At 30.4% G+C, this 21,487-nt stretch overlaps 13 protein-coding genes across 13 annotated transcripts; 7 read left to right on the top strand and 6 right to left on the bottom strand.

Moving 5' to 3' along the window:
* Positions 1-5: 5 nt before the first annotated feature.
* TVAGG3_0037990 (spectrin binding) lies at positions 6-1,096 on the bottom strand (the record flags this gene model as incomplete). Its single annotated transcript, XM_001313989.1, has 1 exon — positions 226-1,020. One exon carries the CDS (start codon positions 1,018-1,020, stop codon positions 226-228), a length of 795 nt encoding a protein of 264 aa, XP_001313994.1.
* Positions 1,097-2,142: 1,046 nt separating this feature from the next.
* Positions 2,143-4,783, top strand: TVAGG3_0038000 (biological adhesion protein; the record flags this gene model as incomplete). Its single annotated transcript, XM_001313988.1, has 1 exon — positions 2,163-4,763. The coding sequence occupies one exon, from the start codon at positions 2,163-2,165 to the stop codon at positions 4,761-4,763; it is 2,601 nt and encodes an 866-aa protein (XP_001313993.1).
* Positions 4,784-5,362: 579 nt separating this feature from the next.
* On the top strand, positions 5,363-6,049 carry TVAGG3_0038010 (ER retention sequence binding; the record flags this gene model as incomplete). The annotated part of the gene is made up of 1 exon (XM_001313987.1): positions 5,385-6,032. The coding sequence occupies one exon, from the start codon at positions 5,385-5,387 to the stop codon at positions 6,030-6,032; it is 648 nt and encodes a 215-aa protein (XP_001313992.1).
* Positions 6,050-6,243: 194 nt separating this feature from the next.
* On the bottom strand, positions 6,244-6,928 carry TVAGG3_0038020 (uncharacterized protein; the record flags this gene model as incomplete). Its single annotated transcript, XM_001313986.2, has 1 exon — positions 6,249-6,923. One exon carries the CDS (start codon positions 6,921-6,923, stop codon positions 6,249-6,251), a length of 675 nt encoding a protein of 224 aa, XP_001313991.1.
* A 1,208-nt stretch (positions 6,929-8,136) lies between these two features.
* Positions 8,137-9,068, bottom strand: TVAGG3_0038030 (cyclin-like family; the record flags this gene model as incomplete). The annotated part of the gene is made up of 1 exon (XM_001313985.2): positions 8,304-9,050. The coding sequence occupies one exon, from the start codon at positions 9,048-9,050 to the stop codon at positions 8,304-8,306; it is 747 nt and encodes a 248-aa protein (XP_001313990.1).
* Positions 9,069-9,714: 646 nt separating this feature from the next.
* On the bottom strand, positions 9,715-11,366 carry TVAGG3_0038040 (uncharacterized protein; the record flags this gene model as incomplete). The annotated part of the gene is made up of 1 exon (XM_001313984.1): positions 9,735-11,360. The coding sequence occupies one exon, from the start codon at positions 11,358-11,360 to the stop codon at positions 9,735-9,737; it is 1,626 nt and encodes a 541-aa protein (XP_001313989.1).
* An 8-nt stretch (positions 11,367-11,374) lies between these two features.
* Positions 11,375-12,746, top strand: TVAGG3_0038050 (uncharacterized protein; the record flags this gene model as incomplete). Its single annotated transcript, XM_001313983.1, has 1 exon — positions 11,407-12,189. The coding sequence occupies one exon, from the start codon at positions 11,407-11,409 to the stop codon at positions 12,187-12,189; it is 783 nt and encodes a 260-aa protein (XP_001313988.1).
* Positions 12,747-12,978: 232 nt separating this feature from the next.
* TVAGG3_0038060 (ankyrin repeats (many copies)-containing protein) lies at positions 12,979-13,290 on the top strand (the record flags this gene model as incomplete). Its single annotated transcript, XM_001313982.1, has 1 exon — positions 12,979-13,290. The coding sequence occupies one exon, from the start codon at positions 12,979-12,981 to the stop codon at positions 13,288-13,290; it is 312 nt and encodes a 103-aa protein (XP_001313987.1).
* An 18-nt stretch (positions 13,291-13,308) lies between these two features.
* Positions 13,309-14,019, top strand: TVAGG3_0038070 (ankyrin repeat protein family; the record flags this gene model as incomplete). Its single annotated transcript, XM_001313981.1, has 1 exon — positions 13,309-14,019. One exon carries the CDS (start codon positions 13,309-13,311, stop codon positions 14,017-14,019), a length of 711 nt encoding a protein of 236 aa, XP_001313986.1.
* Positions 14,020-14,430: 411 nt separating this feature from the next.
* TVAGG3_0038080 (cyclin-dependent kinase inhibitor 2C-related family) lies at positions 14,431-16,905 on the bottom strand (the record flags this gene model as incomplete). The annotated part of the gene is made up of 1 exon (XM_001313980.1): positions 14,431-16,866. One exon carries the CDS (start codon positions 16,864-16,866, stop codon positions 14,431-14,433), a length of 2,436 nt encoding a protein of 811 aa, XP_001313985.1.
* Positions 16,906-17,300: 395 nt separating this feature from the next.
* On the top strand, positions 17,301-18,074 carry TVAGG3_0038090 (temperature-gated cation channel protein; the record flags this gene model as incomplete). The annotated part of the gene is made up of 1 exon (XM_001313979.1): positions 17,301-18,074. One exon carries the CDS (start codon positions 17,301-17,303, stop codon positions 18,072-18,074), a length of 774 nt encoding a protein of 257 aa, XP_001313984.1.
* A 155-nt stretch (positions 18,075-18,229) lies between these two features.
* TVAGG3_0038100 (inversin family) lies at positions 18,230-18,556 on the top strand (the record flags this gene model as incomplete). Its single annotated transcript, XM_001313978.1, has 1 exon — positions 18,230-18,556. The coding sequence occupies one exon, from the start codon at positions 18,230-18,232 to the stop codon at positions 18,554-18,556; it is 327 nt and encodes a 108-aa protein (XP_001313983.1).
* Positions 18,557-19,498: 942 nt separating this feature from the next.
* Positions 19,499-21,162, bottom strand: TVAGG3_0038110 (thioredoxin-like family; the record flags this gene model as incomplete). Its single annotated transcript, XM_001313977.2, has 1 exon — positions 19,556-21,148. One exon carries the CDS (start codon positions 21,146-21,148, stop codon positions 19,556-19,558), a length of 1,593 nt encoding a protein of 530 aa, XP_001313982.1.
* Between the last annotated feature and the right edge of the window lie 325 nt (positions 21,163-21,487).

Raw genomic sequence — 21,487 nt, forward strand, 5'->3', positions numbered from 1 at the left:
CATATGAAAGCATAATTCTGATATAAATAATAACTTATACAATTGTTTCCGGTACGAGCAGCGACTTGAGAACTTTGTTATTAATGAGCTTATCTAACTTATTCTGATCTTCTCTCCTCTTCAAAATTGCGCTGCGTATATAATTAATAACATCTTGATCAGGAATTTTTTCTGCAACTGTCATAATAGTATTCTTTTGGCTATCTAGTACTTCACTATCACTTCTTAACTTGTAGAGCATGATACCCATGAGAAAATCAATTTATATTTTGTTTCTAACCATTTTGCAACAGCAAAATGATGAGCATTAATGGCAATATCTAGGAAGGAATTATCTATCTTGTTACTCTCGCATGCAAGGATGATCTTTGTATTGCCACCAATGATGGAACACTTGAATGAATTATCTGTTAATTTAATATGGTTTTCGAGAAGGAAGAAGAAGCAGTTCTGTGCTCCGTAGTATGCACAGGCATCAATAATTGATAGTTCTGGATAGTATGGCGAGTCTATCATAGTGATTTTGGCTGGAGGTGGAGTTGGATATTTGAAAAACTCTTTGAAGAGGTCAATGTCATCATTAAGGATCGCAAATTCGATAGATTGGAATGGATACACGTAGATAATCTCTTGCATAGACCAATCCTTTGCAAAATGAAGATTATTTTGACGCATTGCAAAAATATGTTCATTCATGATAGATTTTTCGGTATTTATATCTGTGTATCCATTTTCTTTCAATATATACCTAAGTGAATGCGATTTAATTGAAGGCATGATTTTCGTTATTTGGTACTTACTAATAAGCTGTGTACAAAAGCTATATATTGTTTCAAGCTCTTTGAGGTGGTATATTGCAAAGTATCCTAGTGCTTCAAAGATCTGATCAATATTGATGTAACCAGAGTCATAATTTTTAATTGTTTCAGCTAATATAATGTCAGCATTAGTAGAATCTAAGCACCAAATGGTTTCTATGGCATTCGCATGATTGATAAAGCTGACTGGGATGTTATGCATCTTTATTTTATTATGATTTGATTCTCAAAATTTTCTGAGAAACAATAATTTCCTTTTTATTTTTAATCAGAACATATCTGATAATAAGAATGGTAAATCGCGATCAAAGTCACTCTCAATTTTTTAAAAGATTGAATGGCTTAACGATCGCTAAATTGTGAATGTTTTTTTATCTAATTCAAATGGCTCCTATGAAATGTGATGATTTGGAATGTAAAAAGAAAAGGCATAAAGACAAGTGGTTATTATTTAAATTCCAAAAATCGCTAATTGAATGAATGCGATCCTTTCTATAAATTTTCCTCTTAAAATTGAATTGTAGTCAATATGATTTGTCTGTTTGGATCCAACTTAATAAAATTTTCCTATTAAAACAAATATCGGATATAAAATCGCAAATGCCCGAAATTGATTATTAGGATTAAATAGTTTTCACGCCATGCATTAACTAATTCGCATGCTGTAGATTTGATTGGCCCGTAAAATTTACGTTTTTGAACATTTCGAAATAAAAAATTATTCGGATCTATGGATTTTTAATCAAAAATTTGATTTTTCATTTATTTATCCGATTTACTAAATGTGAATGTTTATATTATAGTAATTTGGAACGGAATTGAAAGGTTTTTTATGGATCAATGTCTTAAGACTAAATTTTTTATTAACTTATCAAGTAGTCAGCATAAAAAATATTTTTCAATCAATAAAATAAATAAATATAAAAAATTATAAACATTTATATTGAAAATTTCGTTTTTTCCATACAGAGTGAGGTTAATATATATTATACAGTAGTTGGTGATATCAATTTTTTGGTTCTAAGCAAGGTCGGAACTTATTTTGATATTCCTGGATATTGTGATAACTAGAAGAGCCTCCGTTCTCAATATAAGCATGTTAACTTTGCAATTCGTTCATTAAAAAGTACAAGTTAACTGTATCACAGAACTCTAGATGGTTTTTCGAATAATTCTAATTGAAGGAATATCAGTGAAGGCACAACTAGATATCTAGAGCTTCTTGGTTGTAAAGACTCAATAAACCATTACAAGATATCATTTGTCATAATTATACGTTAATCATTCTACTCAAGATCTCGATTTGATGTAAAGGTAAATGACGTTTAGAAAAAACGTCAAAATATGGATTGCATTGATATTTCAACAGGAACATTAAATGATGAAGATGAGAATGATTCAGAAGAACCAGTTCAGCCATTAAATCAAAATAATGAACAAATAATTCAAGAGAATCAGTATCTTCATCACATGAATGAGCAATTACAAGAATCAATAACGAAAATGAAAGCTCAACTTCAAGATGCGCTTAGTGCTGTTGAAAAATCGAACTGTTTTACAGAACAAATTCAACAACTCAAAGATCAATTACAGGAAGCAAGAGCACTAAATGAGCAATATCAAAAAGAGATTGAGCAATCTAAATCCATGACTGTTCAAAATAGTAATGTAGAAAATTGCGCAGAAAATATTGTTATTACAGATCAAATCAGTTCCTTACAAGCTCAAATAGCAAAATTAAAGAATGAACGCACTATTTTCAAGCAAGCTGATGCCGAAAAGACTGAATACATAGATCTTTTATCAAATTCAATACTTAAATTAAAAAGCTTGAAGAAAAAGATGAAAAAGAAAATCATTTCATTATCTGAATCTAATAGTCAGATGAAAGATTTACTTAATGAAGCTGAGGCTAAAGCAAAGAAAGAAGAAGAACAAAAATCAAATTTATCATCAGAAGTTGAACAGCTAAAGGCTAGTCTCGAATCAAAAGATAAGCAAATTAATGAGTTAAGTATCAATGTTTGCCAATTGCACAATGAAATTCATGCAAAAGATACTGCTATCGAATTCATTCAAAAACAGATTGAATCTCAGATTGATGAAATGGCAGAATATGAAAACCAACGTAGTTTATTTGATGATATATTAGGAAAGATGAATAAAATGGCAGTATTGAGTGAAAATACAATCTTAGATTTAGAAGAGAAGCTAAAAGCAAAGCAACAAGATCAGCCAAAGAAAGAAGCTGAAAAATCCAATGTAAATATTTTCAATAAAGCAAACATTCTTGATCTAAAACTTCCGTTCCAGGGTGAAATTAAAGATGATCTTGAGAAAATCTTGAAACTTGTTCAGTATGATCCAGTTCAACGCTTACAATTGATCATCAACGAGTTAGCTAAGACAATTGAATCTATTACGAAAGAAAATTTCATTCAGAAGAAACAATTATCAAATCTTAATTCAAATCAGCCCACATCTTGTGAAGATCAAGGAAATTATAAGGAAATTCTTGCTTCTCTTATTACTTATTTGAGAAATTCATCGAATATTCCTGAAAATGGCGAAGATGATGAATTCAATAATTTCATTGCAGAAAAATTCTCTAATATTGATCAAATCATAGATGAAAAGATGAAAGAAGATGAGAACTACATAAATAATTCTTTCTTCATGGAGAAAGACATAGAAAAACGAAAAGAAATGATAACAAATCTTTTGACGAAAGATGATATTACAAGAGATGTTTTGATTGCACAATTCTTGATCAGCATGGATCACAATGAGCCTAAAAAGCCAGAAGAAACCGAGAATGCAAACGAAAATGAAAATAATGAAGAATCTGTCTTCGAAGAAAATCTCCCTCAAAATGATCTTCAAAATACAATCAATGAACAAGCTGAACAGATACATAAACTTAAGGAGACCAGGAGAAAGATGTATGACAACATAAAGAAGCTTCAAGCAGCTAAATTAGAGCTACAAACCAAAGATTCTGAACAAAAGTCAAAGATCAATGCATTAGAACTTGAAATAGATAATGTTCAACGCGAAAACAACATTCTTCAACTGAAGATAAACGTTTTGAATCATGATATCGCAATGAAAAATGCTCAAATAAATGAAGAGTTAGAAAAGAAAGATAATGAAAATAAAGACTTCCAAATGTTACAAGAGAAAGTTTTATCTCTTGAAAAAGACCTTCTAATTAAGACACAAGCTAATGAAGATCTTACAAATCAAATGCAGAAACTTCAAGCCAAACTTGATGCAAGTAAAAAGTCACATGCTAAAGCCACAAAGAAACTTGAAGATTCTTATATCAATAAGATTAATGAAATGGAAGGAAGGCTTCACGAAGTTGAAGAAAAGAGTAATTCTAAAGCTAAACTCATGAAGAAGAACTTAAATGGCGTTAAACAACAATACGAAGAAACAATTTCAACAATCACTAAGCAATATAATGATGTTAAAACATCACTTGAAGAAACAATTAAGTCCCTAAACACTAAATTAAGTGATCATAGATCAGACATTCAGAAATTGAACGAGAAGCTTAGAGCCGAAGAAAATCTTGTTGATCAATTTACAAAGCAAAATGAAATTTTGCGAAGCTCAAATGACCAAAACGAACAAGAACTAACTAGAATCAAAAACGAGTATGCAAAAGAGAAGAAAGCTCTTCAAGCTAAGATTACTTCCATCAATTTCACATGCGATGCACAGTTAAACGAAAAAGTTCTTTCCCTTGAAAGAAAATACAATACAAAGATAAATAGTTTCATACAAAACGTTTCTGAGACAATTGGAAAGTATTACAACATAAGTGAATCATCTCTAAATGAAGAAACAATGGGTCAGCTTCTTCTTCATGCTAAAGATGATTTAGACAAATTGAAATATTTCCAATCTGAATCATTAGAAAAAGCTCAAACAAAATAATGTTTTTATTTTATTTTTTCTGTTTATTTAAACGATTTTTATTGAAGGAACAATGATTTTTTACTAATTTATTCTCAATTATCAACCAAAAGTAATAGTTTCTCTATTATAATCAGCAACATAAGTTTAAATGGCTCTTTTTAGTAATTGTTAACTAAGAAAATGAAGATATTATTAAATTTATATGAGAATAATCAATATACTATTTTATCGGTTATTTACGAATGTGATTAAGCAAGGGATATTAAAAACTTCCTATTTGGTGTAAATAATGAGTGTCGATACAGCATTTCCGAGATAATTAGAAGAGAAATTCAAAAAATTTCTTGTAATTTCAATCAATAATAAAACTTCGCCGACAAATAATATTAGTTAGTGGAGCATATTTTATCTTCTAGTATTATGGCTCCTTGAAATGAAGAGGCTTTTAGATAGGAAATGGAAAACAAATTTGACAATTTGCCAAGGATTGACAAAAATGTCACGAAAATTTTAAAAATATGAAAGTAATTTGGGCAACTTGAAGCAGAGAAACAGATGCGACAATGAAAAATATCAAGAGAGAAAAAAATCTTCAATAAAAATTGTAAACTATAAAACCGCTGACCGAATTATTTAGAAATGCAGTGGAATATTTTTAGGTACATTGCAGATTTCACACATCTTGCCTCAATTGTTCTTCTTCTATACAAGATGTTCTCGAGGAAGACATGCGTCGGCGTTTCCTTAAAAACACACATTTTGTACTTATCAATTTATCTCTTCAGATACTGCAATCCATATCTTTTTGATCCACCACTCTACAACATATTCTTCAAATTCACATATATCATCTCATCTATTGTTATCATCGCTTTAATTTTAACAAAATATAAGAGAACTTATGAAAAGCGCCACGATAACTTCAGAATCATCATTATCTATATTATTTGCCTCCCACTTGCATACTTCACATCTCCATCAAACAGAATTTGGCAATTGACGAATTGCTACTCCCTCTGGCTCGAAGCGTTTGCAATTCTTCCACAACTCTTCCTTATCAGCAGATCTCGTAAGGTTGATGTTATGAACAAGGAATATATCTTCCTTCTTTCTATTTACAGACTCTTCTATTTGATCAACTGGATCTACAAATACTTCACAGAGACTGGTTCCACAGCCACATACGTCTGGATCACAGGTATCCTCCAGACAATTATCTACTCAGATTTCATCTACACGTATATTAAGATGAAAGTCCAAGGCGGAGAATTCGAACTTCCTTACTAAATTTTTTGAGAGTAAAAGTGATAATAATTTATATCTTATAAAAAAAATCATTTACAAATAATCGTAATTTCCTTTTTTTCAATAAAAATCATCAATTTTGAGATAATAATTATGAGTTGCCTCTTTAAAAATTGATCGTTGTTTCGGAATCCTATTTTTTATAAAAGAACCAAATTTTTATTTTAAAAATACAGAACAATTATTATAGTAATAAAGTTAAACGTTGTTATCAAGAAAATCTTGTATCTTTTTAGTGGTAAGTGGATCGATATAATCTAAATCAACGGTAATATCATCTTCAGAATCTTGACAAATGTAAATTTCGTATCTTTGGAGGATATCCATAACGTTTGTAACATGCCTGTCTGAATCGAGGCTTCTGAGGCGCGAAACTGTTAAATCTAAATCATCTTGAGTAAGCTGAGGAGCTTCAAGCTTTGGAATATCCAAAATTGGTCTTATTTGCTCAAGATGGTCAGCCTTCATAAGTTCCTGAAAATCTCTCAAATTGTCAGGAAAATGAGGCATCATTTCGTGAAGTTTGTCACTTGCTTTAGTAATCATATCCATTATCATCTTATTCGAAAGTAAACGTCTTGATTTAATTTGGTCGTCGATTTGCTGTAATAATGTCGCAAGGCTGCAGCCGAGTTCGGTATTTTCACCAATAGCACGAATACAATCGTTGAAAGAAATGGTAAGAGCATCCAACCACTGTTGAGATGATTTAAAGTCGCCTCTTTTAAGAGCTTCTCTGCAACCATTAAATAACGTTGCAAATTTAGAATTCGGAGGAGCATTTTTGAAACTCTTTTCGACAAATTGACCTATTGAGGAGCCTACAACATTATCATATATTTTCAAACATTGAGACATCTCAGTAAGATCCATGATTTTTAGACTTTTTTTTTCTTTTTGACAGATTTTTTTTTGTAAACTTACAAAAAAACAAAATCAAGATGATAAATAAGAAAGATAAAAAGAATAGCGCCATAATTAAGGGTTTCGTTTTGCGAAAAAAACGTACAATACGCAATTTCGCTAAAAAAACATTTAGCTAGCAATTTCGACATTTGACTCCACTCAAGACGTCACTTTTTTAATTTTGCGGTATCATATTTTTGGAAAATCTTTATGAATACTATATAAAAAGTCTCTTTAATATCTATATTTCATATTTTTATCGATTTTTAAAGTTTTTGCGAAAAGTATTCAATTATTTTTGCTATTTTGTCGGGTAAATGTCAGATTTGCGACATTTTCTGATATGATATTCAGATTCTACGTTGATAATAATGCTTATAGAACCCTCTTGCTATTGTGTCAAAATTGCGAAACCGATAGCAAAAATATCTCGCAATATCAAAATTGAGATATTGAGTGAATTATGCATTATAGAGATTAAAAATCTGATTTGTGAAAACATCTCATCAGTTTCTAGCTAATTCAAAAAATCTTTACTATTTTATTCGATTAAAATGAAAAGGGAATAGTTTCATTATGCTTTAAATGACAGCCTTATAATATAATCATAGTTTTCGCTCAATATGCAGCATTTTTTTTTCGAAATCTATGGTCAATATCCTAAATACTGATTGCTTTGCATTCATATCTCTTACATTTTCTATACCCACATCACTATTCATTGCTATTCCTATCTTTTTCATTTTTGTTTGTTTCTCATAATTTCTCAAAAACATGATAACTTGATATTTGTAAATATCATACTTTATAACGTAAATAAGAACTTGACCTATTAAGAAAAGCAGTAATGAAAAGAAAATCTGAAATTCATAAAAATTACAAGTTTCTGATGACAATTAGCTTAATTAAACCAGGTACAAGATTATATAATTGTATTTTCTATCCAATTATCCATATAATATCTTATCCAGAAAAAATAACTTGATCAATACCAAATGATTTTTTAACTAGTAAATAAAGTATTTTCTTTACACACACATTGTATATCATAGTTTTTTTTTGGTTTCGCAAAACATCCAAAAACAAATATGCTATAAAAGTGACAATTTTAGCAAAACGAAACCCTTACCATAATTTAAAAACTATCATTGAATACCAAATCTTGCATTAATATGGAAATAAATTTTCTAAGACAGTCCATTAATAACACATCTATACTGTCTCAAGACTAGTGATGAAAATGCACCAGCCTAATTCATATAGATTGATTTCAAATAAAAATAATTTTGTAATTTTAACATTTATTAAATAAAAACAAGGGTAATTTCTTATTGTAATAATTGTATGTTATTTCACCTTTGCGCAGCCTTTGGATTGAACAATCATGTATTCTATAAGTTTTGCAACGAGCTCTTCGTTTGAAGCGCGCCTATTTTCTACCCACTGTTTGATTTGAGGTGTTAGCTCATACTCTCCAAATGAATGAATAATAGAAGCTACAGCAATTGTTTCTTGATTCAAATGAAGCATAGATGGAGATCGTGTACAGAGACACAAATCACGTATTATTGAATCGGTTATATTTGAAACTACTTTTTCGTCATAATTTAGTCCTTCAAAAAGATTTCCGAATTTTGTCAAGTAATAAAAGGAAAGATCCATGTTGAAATCCCATTTTATTGCATTTAAGAGGCAAATTTCTATTTCAGCTATCATATTCTTTTCTGCATCAGAAAGTTTTGTATCATTGAAATCACGGTTTCCCATAACAAGCTGAACAAATTTCTGTGGTATATGCTTTGTAATAGCTATAGATGTTTTAGCAATTTCTTGAAAGATTAAATCAATAGGACGATAATAATCATAAACTTTTGTGGCTAAGAATAACGATGTTGTAAGAAGCATGTAATTTGGATAAGGTGTTTTCTCCGTTTTTTCGTAATAATAATGAAGATACAAGAAACTCGAAGCAACACACGGAGAAACGGAAAGTCCAAGATTCCTACGAGAAAATGTGACTATAGTCCATGCAACTTCGCTTGTTTTTTCGGTCCATACCCTTTCGCGTGGGTATAAAATCTTTCCTTCAGTCATCTTTGAATTGAAGAAAAGTGACACTCGATAAATCATTGAGAAGATTATAAGAACTCCAGAACATTCAATCGGCGTTATAGGGAGTATGGTGTGAACCTAATATAATCGAATATGCGAGCTATAGAAAAAATGGAGACCAACTTAGGAATTGAGTGGAGTCAATAATTTTTATTCAAAATATTTTATAGCCCTTCAAGTTATTGAATATTTTTACATTGGTTCCTTTTTATTCGTTTCAAATTTTTAATTGTTTTTGAAAATCAAAGAATACTAGACATTTCTACGAAAATATTATAGCAAAGAGGAAATATAAAAGAATTCTACAAGTTTATTTTTCCAAAAAAATCACAAAATTTGGATTTTTTGTTGAATTTTCTAGAAATTTCATTTTATTTTTGAAAAAACAAAAAAAATTTTGGAATTTTTCCAGAAATAATTAGATGTATATAGATAATATAAAGTCCAATATTATAATTTCTTTCAAAATTATCTGTTTTTATTAATATTTTAGATTTTAATTTCTTTATTAATGCCCAAATTTGGGCTATCAAGCAGACTTTATCCATTTGTCTCGAAAACAATAAATGTGATCAATCAATATTTGATTGATCCTGAATAGAAAAAATTATAAAATTTATTATATGATAAAAAAACACAATAATGATAAATCTTTAGTAATAAAAATCACATAAAACAGTGATCTTTCGCTAGTTGTTCGAAATCATGGTAAATTGAAGAGATGTATCTCGTTCTATTTCTTTCTATTGTTCTTCTAAATATTTCTGGGTTCTTTGATGATGTATCCATTGAGAAGTAGCAAAGGGATGCGTTAGTGGTCAATGCCTGCGCAAAATTTTCTGAAATTTCATCTAAGTTGTTCTGAGTAATATCGATATCTCTAAGTCCGTAATTATTCGCGATAGCTTCAGAGATCATCAATCCGAGCTCTGGTGTTAAGCTACAATTCGATAATTTCAATGATTTCAACGTTCTGTTATTTTTAATCATTCTTACAAGCGAATTAACTGATTTAGGACCAAGCGCGTTTCCACCTACAATCAGACGTTTGAGCGTATGGCTTGTTTCTGCTAAATCGAAGATAGATGACATTGTATCTTTATAAGGATCGGTTTTATTATTAGAAATATCGAGTAATTGTAATGAAAATGATTTGCTGAGTCTGTTTGAGAAGTTTTGAAGTTCTTTTTCTGAGAAAGAGTTATAACCTATTTCCAAGACTTTCAGTGTCTTATTTTTATCCAGGAACTCAGTAAGGCTCTGGCACGATTCATCGTCTAACTCTGTATTCTTCAAATTCAGCTCTTGGAGGTAAAGATTGTTTTGTAGAGCGTGGAAAAGGGCCCAAGCGCCAAATGACTTAACGGGATTGTTGCTGAGGTTAAGAGACCTAAGCGTGCTTTGGTGCATCAAAGCAACAGCTAATTGTGCAACATCGTGCTGTCCAATTGATGTATTTGACAAATCAAGGGACTGCAGGGACATCTGACAATCAATTGATTTAGAAATCGTAGTAACACTATCGAAATTTAACTCGCATTTCGCTAAAGAAATCGATTGAAGAGAAACAGCTTTTCTTATTGATGGAAACAAGTTATCTATAAACATAGTCGTAAGCTTATTATCATTAAATGATACTCGCTTGATTTTAGCATTTGGATTTTCGATTAATAATTTTACAGCGATTGCGCAGTTATTTGTGAACTTTCCTGCTAAAGAAAGCTCTTCAATAACGTTATTTTCATCAAGTGCATCAACTAGATGACAAGATGACATAGCTTCGAAGCCAACTCCTTCTAAAATCACGCTTTTCAAGTATGGATTCAAACCAATCACGGAAACAAGGTCCTTACAGGCAGAGTCAGTAATTGGATTTGATATTAAAGCGACCTGAGCGATAGGACACTCTTTTTGAATCACTTCTGTAAGAAATCCACATCCATCAGGGCCAATCTTACCATTAGCAACTTTAAGCTTTAAAGGAGGTCTGTCTTTTGGAGCAGCGAGCATAGCTTTGGCAAATTCGTTCATATCATAATCGCTTACAGGGCAATCTTGAAATCTAATGGATGTAATCGTAGGTCTTTGGACAACAAATGTTAAAATCTGATGAATGTTGCATAATTCTTTCGAAAGGAATGTTAATTCTTGGATATGCGAATTTTGAGGCAAATTTTCAAGAATTTGATTAATCTGTCCTTCCGAACCTACAGATTGAGGTATAATAAGACTTGTTTCCGGTGAATTCCTATCTAATATCTTTTTCATTACCCTACTAAAATCATTACTCATTTTTTTAGGGAATTTAGTAATAAAAAAGTGACATCTTTTTTTTATTATGATAAACGCAAAGCAATTATTAAAGAGATCGAATAGAACATTAAGGAAAAATGAAACAGTGAACGACGCTCTTGCTACATTAACACATCTTCACATGAATGACTTGAAAATAACTGATATGCCCGATATGAGTTTGTATTTTTCCGCTGTATGCTTATATGCATATGACAATCAGATCACAAGTCTTAAAGGAATCGAGTGCCTGGCAAAATTAGAAGAACTTCAAGCACAAAATAATAAAATTACAGAAATACCACCTTTAGGCCCATTCCAACTCATGAAAGCTGATTTACGCAACAATGAAATATCAGAAATCAAAGGATTTGATAATCAACACTTTATTTATGAATTATATTTGTCACGCCAACGTGTTCCTGAAGTAGTTTTAACACAGAACTGCTTTATATCACTTGCCGAATCATTAGAAGTACTTGAAATGGCAGAATGTGGAATTTCCAATTTAGAAGAATTTTACTGTCTTTATCACTTACGAATCTTGAATTTATCAGGAAATAAGATCGATTCTCTCGATAAACTTCAAGAATTACTCGCTCGTCTTCCAGAACTAGAAAAACTCGATTTGACAGGAAATCCTGTTTGTTCAGAGGTCAAATACCGCGAAAAAGTCATTGTCATGGGTAGATTTACCGAACTGGATGGAAAGGACATCCCAGAAACTCAGAGAGAAACACTTATCCGAATGGCCTCAAGAAAAATCGCAAAACCAAAGGCACCAAAGAAAGAATTACCTCCTTCAAATTTTGTTGTTCATCATTATTAAATAAACTTTTATTGTTGGATAAATAAATATATACATGGAACGCTGGGCGCAAAAAGTGACAAAATCTATATAATGGTGAAGGAACCTAGAAGAGTTCCTTTCATTCTACGCTTTCATTGAAAGATGCCTCTATTTTGCCCGAAAGGTAATTATTTCGTCAACATATAAAAAATTTTGAACTTGATTATATTATCAACATTATTTTGACGAAAACGAGAAACAGAGATATTTAAACTTGTCCATCGATTTACTCATAATAGAAGCGAATAACAACATTACAATTTCTCTTTATTACTGAAGCAAATTCATCATTATTTTTATTGATTAACTAAAAGTTAGTTTGTTTGCTCATCGAATATTCTTTTTAAAAGTTTCTAATCTAGTTTTTATATAATACGCTATTTAAAGTCGACATAAGAAAACCATTAAATAAGAAACCTTACCTTTGGTTCGAATCTATCTATTTTATGAGCCAATGGCACATCTTATTTATAAATATTTAACAAAACTGTAAACTCTTTTTGTTTAAAAAATTGCTCATATTATTTCGCGTTTTTGGCTCTAAAATTTGTAAGGGAGAAGGGTCTAAGTAAATTTAATCGTCACCTCCTCCACTGGGGCTCTCCGGTGGAGTTATGGTCACCAAGTGGCACCATATATTTTCCCTCCATTGTTCCATGTATAATTTATAATAATTCATAATGACTTAGCAAAATGTACATTAATTGATAGCGAAATTTTGATTTCTGATATTTTTCAGATTTTTTGTAAAGTTATGAAATTTTAAAAATGAGCCAAAGTATTTCTCTGAATTTCGAATACATTGGTGCTCACATCGATGATTATATTCGAAATCAAAATCTTTTTGATACATTCGATCTCGAAGACATCAAAACAATCATGAAATATTCCAAATTAACCACAACTCAGTTCATTTCTCTTCTCAAACAATCATCACCAACTATCAGCGCCAACAAATTATATAAATGTACACGAAATGCGAAAGTTACAATCCAAAACATCGACGAGGTCTTTTCAATTCTTAAATCAGTCAAAAAATACATGAAATTCAAAGTATTTGATGGCATCATTGATTTTTAAAAGGTAAATGGTAATGAAATGCGTAAATCTGCAGAAGAAATCACAAAACCTCAAGAACAAATCCAATCTTTTCAAATTGAACAGAATCAAACACAAGAAAACATTAATCATTCACGAGATCTTTTAAATAAAATCTCATCACTTAAGGAATCTGATGATTTTGATAGTGTTTACAAATTCTTTGAAGAACTTTCTTCTAAAGGCAATCGCGAAATTATCTCAAAGGCTTGTGAAGAAGGACTTTGGAAGAAGACAAACTGGCTTAAAGCTAATGTACTTCATGTTGCAAGTGACAAAAGAAATCTTAATCTTGTCAAATCACTTATTGAATGTGACTGTGATAAAGAAACAAAGTCTAATAATGGATGGACTCCACTCATTTATGCATCATATGATGGTCATCTTGAAGTTGTTAAATATCTTATCTCAGTTGGAGCTGATAAAGATGCAAAGAATAAGTATGGAAAAACTCCACTCATTTTTGCATCACAATATGGTCAACTTGAAGTTGTTAAATATCTTATCTCAGTTGGAGCTGATAAAGATGCAAAGAGTAAGTATGGAAAAACTCCACTCATTTTTGCATCACAATATGGTCAACCTGAAGTTGTTAAATATCTTATCTCAGTTGGAGCTGATAAAGATGCAAAGAATAAAAATGGATGGACTCCACTTTACATTGCAAAAAGTAATGTAAGAGATTATCTAATATCTATTGGAGCTAAGTAATCTAATCAGATAATTTTCAAAACGCGATAATGGTACTTCCATCACATTATCATCATTTAAAAGCTTGTAATTCTATATCAGATAAACAGATACGAAAAGTAAAATCTCATATGTATATAATTTAATATTAACAATAACATTTTTGTTGAGATTATAAGTATTCAATTTTTGAAAAACATATTTTTAAGGGTCCACAATCCGGCCAAGCGAAGGCTACCGTCGTTAGAAAAAAAATGAGTTTCGAGGTATTTTACCAAGGGTATACCTTATAAATCGAAAAAATTTAGCAAAATACAAGTTTGGCCCATTTTATTACAAAGCATAATAGAGCATGATTCCAAAGTATCACGCTTCAAATCTATTCTAAGGTCTGCAATCAAATTTAATTCTCTATATTATTTCAGTTCTTGTTTATAAAAATAAAATAAATAAAGAAGCTTTCAATTTTGAATATATTAAGGAAATACACTTTAAATTGTGAGTTGTGCAAAATATGATATCATTTTTCCCCTCTGATAGCAAAGTATCCTTTTCTTTTTGAAATTTCAAAAATGATGGTTTTTCAGAATCATAAGACTTAAGAAATTCAATCATTTCTTTTGATCCATTTAACATTGCATAATACAAAGGAGGTAGACCGAAATGATCTCTTGAATTAATGTTTGCTCCAAATGATAGTAGAAGATTGCCAATGTTGACATTATTGCTCAGAACTGTATAATTGAGGGGAGTCCAACCATCATTATCTTCGATATTTGGATTAGCATTATTTAAAAGAAGTAAATTTACAATTTCTTCCAAATTTTTACCTGCTGCTATATGAAGTGGAGTTTTTCCTTCTATATCTCTTTCATTGACATTTAGGCCTTGTGCAATAAGAAATTGGACAATTTCATTTCCATTTTTATTTATGGCATAGTGAAGCGCAGTTTTCTTGTTCTTATCCCTGGCATTAATGTCCGCTCCATGAGTGACAAGCCATTGAAATGCATCAGTATTACAATTTTTCGCTGCAATGAGAAGAGGTGTTGTATTTGCATAATCCTTTTCATCGATTTTTGCACCATGTGTTAAAAGAAATTCCAAATATCTTACAGTGTTGTGTTTTATTGCATAAAAAATAGGAGTTTGTCCACCATTATTTTTTGTATTTATATCGGCACCATAAGTAAGAAGCAATTCTGTAATTTCTATTGAATCACATATAGTTGCTGAAAACAAAGGAGTAGCCCCATTTAGACCGGGGAGATTTACATCAGCCCCATTTGTTATGAGGATTTCCATAATTTCTTTGTTACCAGCAAATGAAGCATACATAAGAGGTGTAATTGAAGTGTCATTTTTTGCATTAACATCTGCACCGTTTGAAATCATGAACTCTACTATTTCTCCTTTATTTTTCATTACTGCATAATGAAGAGCAGTTTCTCCATTTCTGTCCTGTTGATTAATGGGAACACCATGTGAAATTAGAAACATAACAACTTCTTTACAATAATATTCAAAAGTATAGTTAAGATAAGGAAATTCTTGAGAATCCAAATCTATGCCATATGAAACTAGAATGACAACCATTGAATATAAAAATTTTTCAATTGATGTATGAAGAACAGTTTTGTTTTGATTATTTTTAGAATTTAAATTTGCTCCTTTTGAGATAAGATATTTCACAACATCGCAATTATATGATTTTACTGCATAGTACAGAGGAGTATTTCCATCATTGTCTTTCATATTTATATCGGCACCATATCTAATTAGCATTTTGGTAGTATTCATTAATCCATTTTCTGCAGAATAATGAAGTGCGGTCAATCCCTTGCTATCTTTTGAATTGATGTTTTTGATTTTTGAAATAAGACATTTTAGAACATTTTTACATTTATTTTCTGCTACAGCATGGAGAGCATTTTTTCCCTGTTCATTTGTAAGGTTAGCATCGGCTCCATGCGCAATTAAATATTTTTCAGATTCGAAAATATTTTCGCTGGCTGCATAATGAAGAGCTGTACATCCCAAATTATCTTGAGCATTGACATCAATTCCATTTGAGATAAAATATTCACAAAGTGAACTCATAGCAAACAAAGGAGAATAAACAAAACATTTTTTCATATTCTTTGTTTGATCTAAATAAATTAAAAATGCTTGAATATTATTGTGGATAGCACAATATTCTAAATTAATTTCTACTTTGTATTCATTCATGAGAAATGTTACAAAATCAATGTTATGTGAAATAATAGCATATTTCATACATTTTTGGTTTGGTCTTTGTACTTTCAAACATTCATTCATTATATCAAGATTTCCGCTTAAAAATGAGAGTTCAAGACATTGTTCGGTGATTACTGATTTAAATTCTGTTCTTAGGAACTTAAAACAATTAACAGCTCCATGAATACAACAAAATTCCATCAATGTGCATAATATATAATCAGATGATGTGAAATAATGCAATTCCGTATGACTTTGATCAAAGCCTTCTCTCTCTGTAAATGAAACAAATGACTTTATATCATCATTCATTATTGCTTTGTAAATAGTATTTTTATTAAGAGGATCATAATGGTTGCTCCATTTTTTATAATCATTTATTATTTCTTGATCAATACCTGGATATTCATGATTCAATTTTTCGAGGATTGTCAAATACGAATAGTATTGATAAGAATTTGAAAGTGGAATAGATGAAATAATGTTAACAATCCTATTTGGTTTGAGCAATGTAGTATCAATTAAATTTATTTTGATGTTTTGGTATGTTCTTCTTAACTCTTCTTCATTTGTTGTTTTAAGATTGTATAATGCTGTAATTGTATCATGGTAGCCTTTATACTTGCCCATTAAAACACTATAATGATTCTGAAAGTTAGACTCTTCAAACATCCAATAAAATAATGAAAAAATTTGAATGCCATTGAAAATAAAATCTGTTGATATTTTCTAATAAATCTCTTTATAAATGCATGACTATATTGTTTATAATGATATTTAAGGGGGAAAAATGTTGTAATTTGAAAACGATAAAATCAATTTGCAAAAATCAATAAAATGTGGACATTTATTCCATCAAATCAGATGTATCCAGCTCTTGAACTTTTCCCAAACTAAAATCTACATGAGTAAATTGTTGAAATCCCTTCCTTATTATATTTGACACTTGAATTCAAAAATTGACAATATCTAAAATTCTAAAATCACATACATTTTTGTGTTATAACAAATATGTAATTTTCTGTGTTTTATTTTGATTGATGTCACTTTTGAATAAATTTGTAATGGGAACTGAATACGACCAAAAACTTTATAACCAATTAATGGAAAAGTACAAAGAATATGATGAAGTGTTGGAAAAGTTATATAATATCAAACCAGAGATCGTTGAAGATCTTTTCATCAAAATCAAAAATGTATTGAAAAAATACAAAATGTATCCAATATTTTTTATAAACGTAATTGCTACTTTTCTACAATATAATTCATATGCAGCTGAATCTTACTGGACCATTGTCGATATGCTTATGAAAGAATACAAAATAAAAATCGGACAACAAGCTTTGGAGTATCCAGGCAGATTAAAGATATTATTAATGCAGAATTACCCAAAGAAGTTGTTATTTCTTAAAAAAATGCAGTTCAAAGTCAAAGATATTTTTATTCCTAATACTGATAAAACAATTGAAGATCATTTTAAAAATGATGATGTCAGTTATTTTAAAGATAAACCCATACAATTCCTCATCAATTACTTTAATTTATGCATCAAATTAGGTGCAGTATCATGCTACAAATACTTTAAATCTCAAGGCCTTCAACCATGTTCAGACAATTTAGAACAAGCGATTGTTGGAAGAAACAAAGAAATTCTCATTGATGTGATCGAAAATTTGCCACAAAAATGTTTTATGTTCACAAAATATGAGCAAATAAGAGATCTTGAACTTATTCAACTTCTTGAGAAACATAATCAGACATTTGATGCATCTTCAACTGCAGACTATTATAACTTGCCTGGTTATTTGTATTTGTTATCAAAAAAAATGCTAATTTGAATGAATTAATGGCTTATTGTCCAAAATTCCAGATCCCAAGTTTGATTGATGATATAATCCGTCTTGGCTGAAAGCTGGAGGATGTCAAAGAAAATACTCCTTTGGGAATTGCTGCAGGTGAAAACGCTTGTGAAATAATGAAGAAATTGTTCAAAATGGGCATTGATGTGAATCAGACTGACAGTTTAAAGAAAACTGCTTTGCATTTGGCAGTTGAACATGACGCATTTGAAGCTTGCAAATTACTTTTTAAGAAAGGTATAAACCAAGATCAAAGAGATTCTGAAGGCTGCTTCCCTGCTCATTACACACTTGAAACAGAGAACAAAAGAATGTTGTTATTCTTAATGGAGAAAGGTTACACGCCTGACTTTTGCGCATTTGAGTTGGACATCGATTTCGTTCATAATTATTATGATAAGTTTTATTATAAACATCACAAGGATGAAAGAAGAAGAGGTTGGGTATTTGTCGGATATTAAAAATATTTATATAAGCTTTTGTCTTTGCCTGAACAAATCAGTATTTTTGTAACAGTTTAGTATACAAATAATGAACTGCAAATTCATATTATATTACTTCAAGATCTCAAGAATGAATATGCTAATGAACAAATAATTTTCAAAAAGGAACGCTTATAAATGAAATATGGTAACTGTTCATTGATATTTTCAAAAATTTTAATCAAAAATTCGAACATTTCAAGCAATTTTTATTGAATTTCTATCTACCATTTATACATATATCATATATATCTTATTTGCGAGGACACATTATAATGTGTCTCAATTTTATCGTTGAACGATAGAATTTGACAGCCATTTTCTTTTTTAGGAAGAAGAAGTAGTATGTATTTTACCGTTAGAGTGATTGCTTAGCTTTGAAGATCACAATCCAGCTCATCTGAATTATGATGAAGGAACATCCGAGCTCAACACTCTAACAAAAAAATTTAAACAAAAAAACTAACACACAGACTTATTATCTTTTCAAGCAACCATTTCAGTTACGTTTGGCAATACATTTGGCCTGCTTTCTAGGTTCAAATTGAAGATGTTTTTATCTTGATAGGAGATTTTGTTCAAAGTCACCTATTTACAGGATTAATCCTCATAATAAAAATTACTTTTATGTCAATTTCTATTATTTTTCTTTATTTTGAGTCTCTAAGTATATATTTTTTAATATTTTTATCTGTATGTCTCTTTTGACAGCCTTGAATTAGACAATGACCCGAGTTACACTTTAGTGTAAATGTTTTTAAACTAAATAATGAAGTTTGGGAAAAAATTATTGTTCTGTAATGAGAATAATAAGAGAAACCAATCAAAATAACACTTGACACGAGAATATATATGAATATGCTTAAATATTTGTTAATAAATTTGTAAAATAAAAATATTATTGCAAAAAATTAATTAAAATATGAATAATGATAATAAAAACTAGGCATTTGAAAGCAAAAAACAACATAGTTTATTTTAAATTTCAGGTTGAGGCTCCTTGAGTTCGATCTTAAATTTAGTCAAACCAGACACTCCCAATTGACCAAGTGTATCACTTATCTGGTACTCTACGACATTTCCATTCGCTGCATGCATGATAACAATCTCTTTTCCGGCAGAATCTGGGTAATCGTTCTTCAGCTTCTCAAAAAGTGCTTGAACGGTATCGTTTGTCCACATTAAGTATGTGAAAGCCTTTCCGTCCAAATGTAAAGCGACTTTGCACTTTGAACCGTTTCCTGATGGTTTTGGAGCTGGTTTTGGCGCAACTGTTGGGGTATAAGTGGTTGGTTGAGAAATGGAGTTGGTAGTTTTCCTTTGGTTCTGAATTTTTGCTTTAATTTCGGCATATCTCCTTAATTGTTCGTCTCTTTCACGGCGCTTCTGCTCTGCCTCTCTGAGTGCTTGCTCTGCTTCCCATTTCTCGCGTTCTATCTCTTCTGGTGATCGTTGGTTGAAAGATGATTTAATATTTCCAGGAATTTGGGGCAAATTGCTGTTTTCTGATGAACATGATATAATATAGTCTTTAACTGCCTGTAAATTAGCAAGTTTACCGTCATTTATATAATTAAACGAGTCAGAAATTGGAATATAATCAGAAAGTAAGTAGAAACACTCCAAAAGTTCCTTGTTCTTTTCTGCTATTTTAGATTCGCACTCCTGGTAGAAGTTTAAGCTTTCTAAGATCTTACTTTCGTCATATTCACGATAATCTTTTGTAATTCTGAAAGAAACGTCTTCTGCCACTTCAAAAGTTGATAAGAATTCGACAATTTGCCTTTGTATACCATTTAACTTCTTCTTTGCAGGTAATTCCGGCTTTGAAATGTTTGATTCTTGATTTTGAGATTCTTGCTGTTTTTCATCTTTCTCTTCGACATTATCTGGTATTTCAAACGCTCCAGAGTTGATTTCATTACAAATAAGCTGAATTTCGTCAATATTGAGATCAATTTTTCCGATTTTTTCTAGATAGTCAAGTAATTTATCAATCATCTCTTCAGATTGAAGCATTTCTAAAAATATAATGTCTCCTCGTACATCAGATCTTCTTTTTGGATCCAATTTTGGTATTTTTCTTTTAACAGGCACAGGAGCGGGTATTTCCTTCTTTTCTTCAACAACTGTAGCCGGTCGAACTGGTGTAGAAGCTGCTTTTACCATTGTTGCATTCTTCTGTGCTTGAAGAACCATTTTTTGTAAATAATCCTCATCATTGCCTTCTACTTCAATTGTATGAGCCTTTCCTTGGAAATCACTCGGTTGGTTCTTGTTTAGTAGCTTGAGAAGCTTGTCAAAATCTGCCCCAAAATGTCTATCTTTTTCTTCGCCTTTTAAGTAAATTATAACAGTAGGTGATAAGAATACAATGTATTTCTTTATACAATCTGGTGACGTATCGATCGGAATCAAGGCAAAAACACAATTAGAAAATTCGGATTTTTTTTCTAATTGAAGATAGGACTTAACAAAGTTACTATCCTTGTCTTTGTTCCAAATGAAACACCCAACAACAAGCTTTCTCTTCTCTTCCTGCACTAATTTATCAAATCGATCTGAGTTCATTTTTTCCCTTGAAATTTTTGAAAAAATTTTGATAGATTCCAAAATTTTGACTAACAAATGTTTAAATCGTCTATGTTAAGTAAATCATAATATTTTCCCCAGAAAATTTTACAGAATATTTAATCAAAATTATGCCATTATTTTTTTAATTATCTGTCCGTATTATTCAGAATTTTCAATTATATTTCAATTAAAGGCGTTATATTAATAAATGAAGTTTAAATCATCATAATTATTATATTTAGTCATTCATTTATGCTCCAAACACTATCTCGTTATGCTATATATGAAAAATCTTAAATCTATTATATGTATCTTACAACTTGATGCGATTTTATA

This window comes from Trichomonas vaginalis, chromosome IV (assembly GCF_026262505.1).
Source record: "Trichomonas vaginalis G3 chromosome IV, whole genome shotgun sequence".
NCBI lineage: Eukaryota > Parabasalia > Trichomonadida > Trichomonadidae > Trichomonas > Trichomonas vaginalis.